The 12,770-nt window shown below is 39.0% G+C and overlaps 1 protein-coding gene across 1 annotated transcript in view; it reads left to right on the top strand.

Moving 5' to 3' along the window:
- ASPG (asparaginase) overlaps window positions 1-12,770 on the top strand; it is a 47,059-nt gene that overhangs the window by 6,188 nt on the left and 28,101 nt on the right. Inside the window, exons 2-6 of the mRNA XM_056346936.1 lie at window positions 437-566; window positions 4,030-4,141; window positions 6,370-6,495; window positions 7,989-8,072; window positions 9,116-9,242. Of these exons, the coding sequence (XP_056202911.1) occupies window positions 437-566; window positions 4,030-4,141; window positions 6,370-6,495; window positions 7,989-8,072; window positions 9,116-9,242 (579 nt within the window). The remainder of the gene's footprint in view (window positions 1-436; window positions 567-4,029; window positions 4,142-6,369; window positions 6,496-7,988; window positions 8,073-9,115; window positions 9,243-12,770) is intronic.

Here is a 12,770-nt window from a genome sequence, read left to right as displayed (position 1 = left end):
AAATATCAGACTTCATAGTACAAAATTATGCTCGGTGTTTTCTAAGTCTTCTGCCGCTAAGTACAGAATGTACTTATGGCAAATGTAAAAGAAAGTGGTAGCTTTTTGCTACAGCTGCAAAAATTGGCTTCCTGCCCATACTGCTGGTCAGTATTTGCAAACACGCAACAAATAGGTAGAGCATAAATATTTGATATGCAGGAGATTTGTAACATTATTTCTCTTAAATAAAGGATTTATTTATTTCAAGTCAAGAAAAGAATAACTGCATGGAGATTTATTAGTTATCGTTGGTTTTCATGTTCTTAAACTGGCAACTCCTTAAATTTCATTTGGAATGATGGGCAAACAGCTGTGTAACTTGATGTCTTCCTTACTGTGCCACTCGCTTCCTTCCATCTCTGATCCTTTATTTCATTTATTCCTTGTTGTTAAGGTCTTGCTCCTGAGGCAAATAAATTAGTAAGCAGCTTGAAAACCATGCCGATGCTGCATGATGAGGCATACGTCCAGGAAATGAAACAGAACAAGGGCCGTGAAATTCCAGATAACACATTGGTGCTCCCGTAAGTACATTTTCCTTGGGAAGAGGGAGGGTTAGGAAAGATCCTGTTGATTTTCAAGTAATTACATCTCCAAACATTTAATGTGAAGAAGGCATTATGAGATTAGCAAAAATGCCTATATTGACTTAAAAGGAAAAAGCCCACCATGTCTGGCATGGTAGAAAATGTCTGTTTTAATATATTTGTAATGAAGTGCCTTAGAACGGATTGAGAAATAACTTTTAAACTGGGCAACAAGTAACCATTCTGGGAAACTTAGTCCTGTATCTTTTTCTTGTTTTGGATATTAATTTACTACTGTGAAAGCATAAAAATATTCTATAGAAACTAAGAAAACTGTATATACAGGTCTGTGTGAATTATCTTCATGTATCTGAAAAAGCAGCATCTAATTAATGCATCTGTGAGTAGGCCTTATGCTTTAATTCTGCAGGCCTCCTGTTTTTAAGAAAAACCAAAAGCTGATTGTCTTTCCCAAATTTATGCAACATTATGATAATAAGCAATGGGCTTATAATTAATCTGCATTGCTTCTTAACTGTTGGGCAAGGATTAATAAGCTTATAGGTTTTATTTAGAGGGCAATATGCTAATCTGAGATATTCCCCAGCTGTGGTGCATGACTGTACCCCTGTAAACATGTTAACTTTTCGCAAAGAATGATTTTACGCAGTCATTCAAAGGTAAATGGGACTATAGCTGTTTTGCTGTAAGAGTAAAAATGGATATTTAATTTTTAAGGAGAAAATCAAGGCATATAAAGGAAATGTGAGGTTTATTAAGTTCTTGCTATTTTATATTGAGTTCCTCTGTGTAAAGCTTTTAAAAGTAACCACTTAAAAGGCAGATGGCAGAGAAAGGGGTAAAGGGAAAACGAATGGGCTCCCAGTGGAGCAGTATTGATATGTACAGTTTGTGTTTAATACGATGGCTATACAAAGAAAGATGGAGCTCTGTTACGATACTGTGCTTGTGACCAAATAACTTCTACATACTTTTAAGGGATTTGAAATACAACAAAACTACACTAATATACCCATTTGAGTCTTAAATATACTTCTGGCACATCTTTTCCCTGAAGAACAAGAAAGCTTAAACCAATCATTCACATCAAAAATGGAGGTTTAAAAAACAACCTTGTTTTGTTTTTTTGGTGCTGCTGAGTGCTGTTCCGGAGGCTGGTCATGGCAATTTGCCATTTTCTGTTTTGTGCTGCCCGAGTGATATTTTAACCAGGCAGTTAAGAAATATCATGAGTTTCTGAGGGGAGAAAATAGGAGTATTTTGTGAACTCTGTATATCTGTGTGATGACCTCGATGTAAAAGGAATAATATAATCTCTTTTTAGAAAGGCATCAAAAGTCATAGACTAGACCAGTCTCTGGTGTCGGTATGTCATATTTTATTTCAACAGCACATCCTCAGGGGAACTTTCTTTACACAGATTTTCAACTGAGTTCCAAAGTTACTCTTAGCATGTGTAAATGTGATATCCATCTAGGCAATTTTTCATATGAAGTCTGAACTTATTTGGTACAGTATGTCAGTTCGTTATGAACGAAAACTGCACATTTTTTAAATGCGCTTCCTGCTGTACGCAGCTGTCCTACAGGCCTCATAAGGGGAGTGGGTCTGCAGTTTTTATTAGCTGATCAACTGATAATTGACCTTTTTTTACATATTTTATATCGCTATAAATATATACATGAATAGCAAGTGGGAACAAAACACTTCTGCAAATGCTGAAGGAAGATAATCAACTTTTCTGTGCTCTAAGCACCATATTTCAGGAACTTTTACACATCCATGCAGTATCCTGGTCTTTTCTATAGCCTTTGACTGTCTTCCAGTGTAAATGTACAAGTATTTATCACAGTTACAGCTGGCAGGGACCTTTCCATCATCCTCAGGCAGTGGAAAAACATTGAGAACGTTCTGAAGATGATCCTGTCAAACATGCTCTGGATGGTTCTGCCTGGAAAAGAGAGGGGGTCAGCAGAGCTGGCCTGCTCGCAGTGCTGCTTTGTTAGCTGCATCTTGGCCACTGCATTGCTAAATAGGAACATATTCCAGCTAATGTAAGAATGGGTGAAAATGGTGGATATTCTATCCCCTTCCAAGCTTCAGAAAGGTAGCAGAAAACAGGAGGAGTAGGGTTCTTTTATTACCCCACATCTTAACTGCCAAGTTGAATTTATACCTAGTTGACTTTATTCTCAGTGGCTAGAAAGTTAATGAGAAGTGTGCACGTTTTGTGGGGTAAGACACATGCCCTGTATGTGGTCTGTTTGGCTGGCAAATCAAAGTTCTTTGAAGAGTCAGATTTCTTGAGATAGGCAAGTGGGCAAAGGGAGACCGGTGGCCCTTGGAGGCAGGGAGAGCAGACAGTATGCTTAGAGCTACAACAATCCCACTGTGATTCCATAGCCGTCATCACCTTTGGTAAGTCCCCTCCAAATCTGGGATCGTGTATCTTTGTAAGATGTTTCACTGTGTAAACGCTTCTTAATCTTTGGTCTCCATCTGCTGGGCTACACACTGCATGATGCTTGGAAGCGTTACATTCCTCAGCCTCACAGGTACTTTATCCTGTTGCTTGACTGTCAGTTTTTGGTTTGGGTTGTGTCTTTTCCCACTCGCATGGTTGTTTTGTTTTTATTGTACTTATAGCAGTCTTTTCCCAGCTGTCAAGGTTGCACTTGTTTAGTGGCCAATAACTGATTGCCAGTGAAGCGTTTATAGTCCCAAGGCCTCAGTTTTAAATACTTCAATACTGTGCCAGTATTTTAAGATCTTTGCTATGATCACATCACATTTACAAAGTTAGCCTATTATTAACAAAGGCAAGAGTTTACTTGAAGATCTTAACTAACCAAGAGAGTTTTTTCTGAAATCTGAGGTCAGAGAAACTGAGAAGGGTGGACCTTCTAAAGGCCACAAAAATGAATCCCAGTTATAAGACTCTAAAGAGAAAATACCCTTTGTGTCAGGAAAGAGTATATATTTATAGGGTATCTATTTATATTTATAAAAGGATCAAAAGGTTGTTGCAATTCTTCTGTTGACCCCCAATGAACTTTGGAAGCTTTATAGATTCCTCTCAATAGCTTATGAAGCATTTTTAAACCATAAAGCTTTGTATCAACTTTTGTTAGAACTCAGTTCCAAACTTAAAGAAAGTAAGTTTGGGTTCTTCTTTTCTATTGTTAGTTTTGCCAGCTTTTCTCCACCTCCCAAATTATATTTGTTATGAAGTTAAATTTATGGATTAGTGCTTTAAACCACATCAAGCCATGAACTTCTAACCTGGGAACGTAATGTTCCAAATTTAAAACCATTTTTTTGCCATAGACTTGGGGGGTGGGGAGGAAAATGGTGAAAATTACTGGTTTAGAGGAAAAAAATGGAGGTTATAAGCTGATATTACTGAGAATTATTTTTTTTCGATTGTCTTTCTTCATAGTGTCTCTAAGCAAAACAAAAGAATTTTTTACACAATCCTGGAGCTCTCACCGCTGCTTGATTCTTCCAACATGACACCAGAGGACTGGGCCAAAATTGCAAGAAAACTTGAGGTACTATGGTGTGGGATAAGAATTCATTTGTTGCTTAAATGAAACCAGCAGTATATCTAGTATACTTAGCAAGATAAGACAATTCAGTAGTGCTGTATGTATTTTTTAATTTAAAATGTATATGTTACGTACCTTGCTTAGTTACTTGCAAAGTAACAAGTACTATGCTTGCAAGGCTTGCTGAATTTTTTTTTCTTTTCAAAATGTTGCAAACTCATTAAAGTTATATAGTTCATGCAATGATAAGCCATGTCATCATTCTGTACAAGAAAATAAATAGGAAAATTGTAGCTATGATTGAATAAGGTATGCAACATGTAGGCTGATATTGTCTAAAATGTTGACTTGTAGTCAATATTTTTTGACAGTGAATATAATTCTTAGGTGTAAGTGACTTAGTTACATATAATTTGAGTGTTCAAATAGCTTAATAGTTGGCTATTGACGTAGAAAATAATTTCATGTCTTCATGCCTTTCTTACTTTAGACACAGATGGACTTTACCGCCTACAAAGCCAAAGCCAGTTGAAAAAATGCTATCATGGTTAGGTTTCCCACACTGAGATATGTTTAAAGCCCTGGATATTTCTGCATATATACATAAATTCATTACCTCCTTCTCTAGATTAAAAAAAATATCAGCATTTCTCTGCTTCCATGTCCAAACTTAGCTATGTGCTTTTAAGAAAGTAGAAATGTGAAACATTTCAAATACTTTACAACAGGAATTGATACGTAGCTGTTAGAAAGAAATAACCGTGGGCCTAGTAAGATACTGCTCTTCCACTCAAGCTCGCTCTGTGGTAGTGAGCTTTGTAGTGTAGATTTCCTTCCTTGACCAAGCTGTAGCAATGCACATGAGCAGTACAATAATGCAGGGAAAAATGCTGAAGATTCAGGTAATAGTCTTTCACCCTTAGGTGCTCTAATCTGGAAACCACCAAACTAGGGACAATACTCCTGCTATTGAATGCATCTTGCCAGGGCAGAGAAGGGATGGAGCTGGTGTGTGGGATGGAGCAGGGGTTAGGTCTTCTTGAGACTGACTGACCTTGTTACTGCACTGGGAACTACAGCGTGGTTTTTGCATCACGCTGTAGTTTGGCCTACTGGAAGATCTTGCAGTGCTAGCGGTTGTTCTGCTGGCTAATTGTTAGAGACAAGCAGAGGTCCCCTGAAACCTCCAGTAGGCAGTAACATGCAGGCATGAGTATCAGTGAAGAAACAGCAAAAGGATGAGTAGAAATCTGTGGGAGTTTGGAGGTGACCATGTCATCAGAAGATGCCAAGCACATATGCCTATTGTAGCATAAGAGTAATTAAAAAGAGATCTTATTTAATTCTATTGCAAACCCCCTCTTTTCCTCCCCCACTGGCACTTCATATGTCTGCTCAGACTTTTATGTAATCCTTTCTGTGTTACCAAATGGCATCAGGGACATCAGTGTCTCACTACAGTGTTTACTGTGTGCAACACGTAAAATTGAGGAACCGATTCCTTTTTCCTCCAAAAAGCCAGCAGATGAACTTATTCCAACAGGATGAACTGTGCGATTCATGCTTTGCATTAAAAAAAACCCAAACAAACAACTCCTGGGTGGAATTTTATGTAGGTGAAAGTTACTCTTAAATTCCCTTTTTGCATCTGTGCGTGCCTGATTAAGGGACTTCTCAAAAATCACCTCTTTTGGGGCAGAAGGCACATGCTGCTGCAGAAAAGGTGACTTTTCAACAGGAGAGGGCACTCGTACACTGACAACTTCCCTCTCTGCCACCCGGATTAAATGGACCGTTTTTCCTATAGGTTATGATAGCCTTGGTTTGCCTAATCTGTTCCTGTAAATGGTGTAATCCCTAAAGTAAAAGCGGCAACAAGAAATCAGACTATATGGCTAATTTGCATATGTTAACATTCTTGTTTAAAGCCATTGCTAAGCTTTTCTTAATTAGCAGTCTTCTGCTTTAAAAATGCAGCATTAATATGTATACATAGAAGAATCTCTTTGACTGTTCCATAATTAGAATTAGCGGCTCTAGTGTTTAGTGTCCTATTAACCCTTAATTGTATTTAAACTGAAAACAGGATAACTTTAGGACGCGTTATGCGTGTAGTACCCTTTAAAGTATTATGCTGTTGCTTGCCTCAGTGAAAGTGATGCAGTATGTACCTTGCTTGCTGATGCTGGTGCGTTGCTCTAACAGTGTGGAAACGGTCTCTCCATCTCCAGGAGCACTATGAAAAGTACGATGGTTTTGTGATCCTCCATGGCACTGACACCATGGCCTACACAGCTTCAGCCTTATCCTTCATGTGTGAGAACCTGGGTAAAACTATTGTTCTGACAGGATCTCAGGTAATGGACTTAATTTGAAGTCAGAAGCTTAATTTCTGTTTTTTATATGGAAAAGTAGGTAGCATCCTGATTATCACTGTATAGTTTGGTAGTGCAGGGCAGGCCTCTGGCCAAGGTGAATGGTCACAGCGCTGATAGAAATTTGTGAGAGCTGACAGGCTCACCAGCTGAGGATCTGCCCCATAATTTTATCATTAATGACTTTACAACTCTGTACCAAATCAGACCAGTAGTTCATTATGTCTGGGGCCAGATGCTTCAGAGAAAGATATAAGAGCCTGTCATTGGCCATTGTGTATTAATCGGTTTATATGAGAAGCATCTTTCCAGCCTCAGGTGGCTGCTGGTTGTTAGCTGGTTTTTTTTTTTTTTGGTTTTTTTTTTCCTCCTTAAAGCCCTGAAGCTTATCACTTTTTACTTCATCAGTTCTTATCCTGTCTTACGTTACTCATTGTTGCATTCTTTACCATTTTTTAATAATCTCTAAGCATTAGATGCATTTTTGATAATTTCTATTCCAGAAAGCATCTAACATGTTCTATTTCCTTTCCTCTAAAGGCTCCATTTATTAATTTTCATTCTCTTAGCTGGAAATCAGCCCTTTGCATATTGTCTGAGGGGGAGGGGTTGTCTTACTAGAATAGCTTGCTTGAGCATAAAATACAGCTCTAATCACAAAGGAGAGATGAAACATTGCACAGTAAAATTCCCCTCCCCCATCTCATAACCTCCCTTTCACATGTGGTCTATTTGAAGTCAAAATACAAAAGTCTAAGAAGGATTATGCTCCCACTTACTGTCCTGACATGGGGCAGTCTAGTTGTGATACATCATATTCGAGGTTTTACTTTCGTTTTGGCTTTATTGCTTGGAGATTTGCCTGACATATTATCTAGCAATGAAGCCATGTGATTTTTTTTATTTTTTTTCCCACTGCTGAAAGGAGCTCTGACTCTGTTAATAAAGTAGCAATCTGAAAAGGCATGGAAGTCATCACTCAGCAGACCAAATTTCTGTTTTTAATCTTGTTCGTTTCTGTCAGTATTAACCTGCTCAGTTTTTCTATACTATGGGAAAAGATGGTGCAAGAGAGCTGTTGTGAAGCCCATAGTGGCAGTTCTGTATGATCTGCCTTGCTTTTTCTCTTGTACAATCACTTCTCCCATGCTCGGTCAGTTTAACTATGCCTGCTTTCTACTTTTTATATTTTTCCTGCATCAGTCTCTTAATCTGCTTAATCACACCAGAATCATCTCTATATTAGCTTTTAAACATTTAAATCATGGAAGTCTGTTAAGCACAGAAGGAAATCCTGCCATCTGCTACAGTCTAAAATAGTTTGGATAAAGAAGGAGACTTTATTTGTTATAAATCATTGTTACATAAATTATAATGTATTTGTCTTGCATAAGTTGGGCTCTTTATTTTTTTTTTTTTCTGCTGTGTTGGCTTTACATAAGGGACAGGGTGTAATTTCAGTCTCTGCTTTTCAGGTGCCCATATACGAGTTACGGAATGACGGCCGAGCCAACCTTCTGGGGGCACTGCTGTTTGCTGGGCAGTTTGTGATTCCTGAGGTCTGTTTGCCTGTGAAGACTCTCTCAGAAGCTACTTTTCTCCTTCTAGCCAGGACACAAATTTACATACTCAAAATACCCAGTAGGCAGTATGGAATTGTGCTTAAACAGGAAGATAAATGGATTCTGCTGAGGTAACAGGCACTTGCATGGCAAAGCATGTGCCATTTTCTCAGAAGTCATATCCCATTTAGCCCACATACAACCTGTAAAGACTATCAAGTCTGAAATACACCTTGCAGCAGACTTGAAATCAGAGGTTCGCTTGCAAATAGTCAGTTTTTTAACCAAGTTACTTTGAAGTTCTAAAGTTGCTCTAGAACTGGTAGGAGTGCCTTCTGACTCAAGTTCCTGAAGACTGAAGTGTTGAGGGTGATATCCCTAATGGACATGGAAGTACCTCTGTGGTCTCAGCACCCCAACTTTAAAGTTGTTGATGCTGTGCAGCCTGAAAATTGGGGAGAAAACTGGTCTAGGTGCACCTTGTTTCACTTCTGCCGTGCTCCTAAAGCCAGTTCTTGTAAGACAACAGCAATAGTTGACGGGCCAAGATCTCTGTAACTAATAACAGTTTGAGGTATCTCTTTTCCTTCAAATTCCAATTGACAAACTTAGAGGGATTTGAGAAGGAACGTAATTATTTGTGTGGAAACTTGAAAGTTATCCTCGTTTTCACGAGGCCTTTTGTTAAGGTTTTGAACTCTGAATTTAGATGTAACTGACGAATTTGTTAATAAGTCCACACTGTTTGTTTCCTCTGTCTCTGAAGTGGACTCAGGCAAATCTGCTGTCTCCTAGACTATGCCTCATGAGAGGATTATGAAACTAGTTAGCTCTTAACTTGTTTTGTTCTTAAATTCTTTAACCAATGTGTGACAGATGTGCCAACCCTTTTTGAAAGGCTAAGAGTTGTAAACATCTACTAGCCTCTGAGTTGCTTTAAAGATTTAGAAAACACTTTATAAAGGACAGACTACAGTATTTATCTACTGAATCTTTTAATTACTGGCTTATTCAGACCTGTTTCTTTACTTGTCTTGCAGGTGTGCCTGTATTTTTATAATAAACTGTACAGGGGAAATAGGGTGACTAAGGTGGATGCTGGGAGTTTCAATGCCTTTTCCTCACCTAACCTGCCTCCACTTGCAAATGCTGAGGTTGATATTACAAGTAAGCAAGATCATCTCTTAAGCCTTGTAATTTATGCCACATGCAATAGAATTCTAGCTGAAAAAAATCTGTGCCTGTGTAGTTGAAACGCAGTTTGTAAATGCAAATATCTTTGCAAGCCTTGTAGCTTGACTCCACCTTACTTGCTCTGAAAATGTTTAAATATTAGTAAGACTGAGAATTTGTGACTCAACTGCATTTATCTATTGAATATAGATGTGCGCTAGACTGACTTTGACTAAAGATCCAGACTAACCAGAGGGAATGTTGCCCCTGTGTTATGAAAGTGCTTGCTCTGAAGATAAAAATGAGGGAGTGAGGACTGAAAGAACAAAGAGTTTAATCTCGTTAATGACCACGCTGGGCTCAGAAATCAGGCACAAGAGTTATTGCAGAGTACTTGCAGCTTCAACAGATTCTCTGTTTGGTGCATGTCATTGTGTAAGTTTTACTGGATATTTAGGACCTGTCTAAATTGCAAGCACATTGGAAACAGCAGACCTAGAATAAGTTTGTTGGTTTTTTTTCCCCCTAAACTAACTTGGGCTCCCTGTAATTTCTGTGTGTCTCTTTTTTAAGAAGGGGAAAGACTACATGAAGGTTTCGGTACCTGTTTACGAAGTCATTAACGTATTGATGTCTGTTCTTGGATAAATGGCACCCTTTGGAGGGGAGGAGAGAGACACATTTGGAATTTGGCCAAATGAGGAGTTGCTGAAAAACATACTAAAGGACAGTTTTACAAAATATGACATATTATGCCAGCTGCTTTGCGATAGGCTAGGTATATTAAAAAGGAGTAGGACTTCATGTCAATCTCCATTACTACAAAAAAATAAGAATAGGAAGGGGTTCCCAAATGCTTTTGCTAGGCGCTGTTAGTGGCGGTAGGAGATCTAGCCCTGTGCCATGCAGTGTGCCATTCTGAAGGCTTTCCACTACTAGAGACAGACATTCTGCAAATTGGAAAAATAAGCTTATCCCTTCCACCTAATGAGTGGGAGTTACTTAACAAAGTTTCAGGATCAAAGCCCTGTGCCTGTAGCAGCCAGATAGAAACCGAGGAAGCCTGTGAAATACTGCAGGGTTCCATAAGACATCTCTCAGAGAGAGTGTCAGCCACTGTTGTGTTACTGTGCTCTGTCAAATACGGTGTATCTGAAATCAACAGCAATGCTGTCAGTTGATAGCTGCAGTAAATTGGGGAGAATCTTCTTTCTTGGGTTTTTATGAACTGTGTCAAATAGGGTATAAATAAATCCCATTTACTGACTGATCAATAATGAAATCAAGCTGCAAACTGCATGCTATTTTTCATTTGGATTTGAATGAACTGTTTTGTGATTCCTTGTCTATAGTAGAAAAATGAGAAAGTTATTAAGTACTTCCCTTGGCCCATATTGGGTCCCATTATCTTTTCAGTAGAATGCCCCATTGAGATCAGTGGGGATTTCTGGTTTAGAAACTGGTGGTGTGATAGGCTCTATTTTTATTTGTTTCAGTTGATTACCCTGTTGAGGTAGCATCATTTATCCAAGATGATGGTGTCAGTATTGAAGTATTGTTTCATTTTGAAAAAACATAGTTTATAGTATGGACAATCTACAAGTGCTGCTTTATTTTGTCCAAAGTAATTGTTTGAAACATCGCTGTCTCCCTTGAGTTTGCTTGTACAATCCTCATATGAAGGTTTCATGGACACAAGGTACCACTTGGGCTTTTAAAACAAACCAAACAAATCTAGCATCTTTTAACGTGGTTTTTTTTCAAACAACTTTCTATAACACACCTTAATCCTCCTGTAGACAGGGCTGGCTTGCTGCTTCAGCATTATGGAGAGTAGCCTGAGGATGCCAGGAGGAGAAGGCCACGGGCAGAAACTCTTCTTCAGGCTTCCCAGTTCTAATGAAGCTGGGAATGAAAATTCCAGAGAATCAGAGGGGAAGAGGTGACAGGATGGAGGGAGTGAGGAGCATAATGAGATCATGGGTTGGTATGCAGGAATGAGGAGAGGACATGCTGTTCAAGGCTAGGCATACCATCTAAAAGCAACAATCTACTTGAGAGCCAAAGAGGAGAGGGAGAAACTTAGTCCTCTTCCCTGCAGCACTCTCCTTCATTTTTGATATCCATTTCTCACCCTGTTCCCTCTTCAGGTGAGGCTCCCAGTGGATTTCTGATCCCATCAACTGGCTGTGTTCTCAGCCAGATCCTTAACTGTCTTAGCAACTCCTAACAGTCCTGTTATCCAGTTTTAGATGAGGAAGCACGTCAGCTTCCTCAAGACTTTCAATTTAGCACAACAAAGTCCTGTTAGAAGTGAAAAATTCTAGCCCACTCCTGGGATGAACAAGAAACCCAATGTTGATGGGAAATACTTTTGCAGCAGAGCCACAAATCTCTGTATGAAATGGACAATATAGAAATAATAAAAAATATTTCTAAAATCTTAAAGCTTATAAGAAAAAAAGACCTTACCTTATTTCTCCCATATTTTAAAAACAGGAGAGACAAGGACTATTTCACTTGAAATGTGTAAAGAGTCTCAGTATATTTCATAATTGATTGCTGTTCTCTGTTCTCGAATGTCCTAAAGAAGCACATACAAAACTTGCTTTGTCACCATGGCTGGACTTTCTTCATCACACTTGCATGTAACATCTGGGAGTGGTGCACGTATACAGGACCATATGATGAAAAACAATTTGTGTAGGGGAGAGACAGAGCCCATGTGACTGTGCATGCAGGTGTAGTGCAGCAGCAGGAGGTTAGAAGGTCCTCGTGGGCTCGTCTACCCAAATAGCTTGTCTGTCATTAGAGAGAAGCTATTAGTCACTGGCCAGGTCTGTGTCTTGGTTGGCAGTTCTGGTTATTTATAGCAAAAAGCCCTAGACCTTTCTGTATTAAGACAAGTGCGAGCTTTCTTCACTGAAGTGCTTTTGGTCGTCCCCCCACCCTTGTTAAGTAGGCATGTTGATTCTTGCAGCAACACCATTCAATTTAAATATTAATTTCAAAAGGTGTGTGGTGATTGTTTTATAACAAACTGCCAAAAAAGGGGGTCTGTGTTTGTTTGCCTCCTTCAGGAATTTGCACCTATAGGTTGGCCTGGCCTCCCCACCCCTTGGCTGCCTCCATGAATTGTAATGAATGCTGGGGCAGCTTATATAGTGGTGGGGCTTGCCTGCAGCCCTGCAGAGAAGGATAAGAAGAAAGCATTTCTGTTTGTCTGGAGCTCTGCAAGCACAAAAAGCTGTATTTCTTGTTTGATTTCATAACTCAGAGTTCAGTCACCACTCCTAAGGGAGGTGTCGCTCTTAGTTGCTGCTCTTCCATTATAACTTGAAACCTGCATTGTGGCATAGGTGCTGTTTAACAACTGGAGTTTCTTGCTGCTTTCTGGACTGTGTAGAGCTGCTTCTCTTTTTTTTATTTATTTTATTTTTAAGTCAGGTTGATGTTTTTTCCCCACACTAACCTTATCACCATACTGAGAGAGAGAATAAAGCTGAATAAGACAAGGATGTA

The sequence above is a fragment of the Falco biarmicus genome, chromosome 7 (genome assembly GCF_023638135.1).
Source record: "Falco biarmicus isolate bFalBia1 chromosome 7, bFalBia1.pri, whole genome shotgun sequence".
Classification (NCBI taxonomy): domain Eukaryota; kingdom Metazoa; phylum Chordata; class Aves; order Falconiformes; family Falconidae; genus Falco; species Falco biarmicus.
Note: the sequence above shows the minus strand (reverse complement) of the source record. Positions and strands in the feature narration are given on the sequence as shown.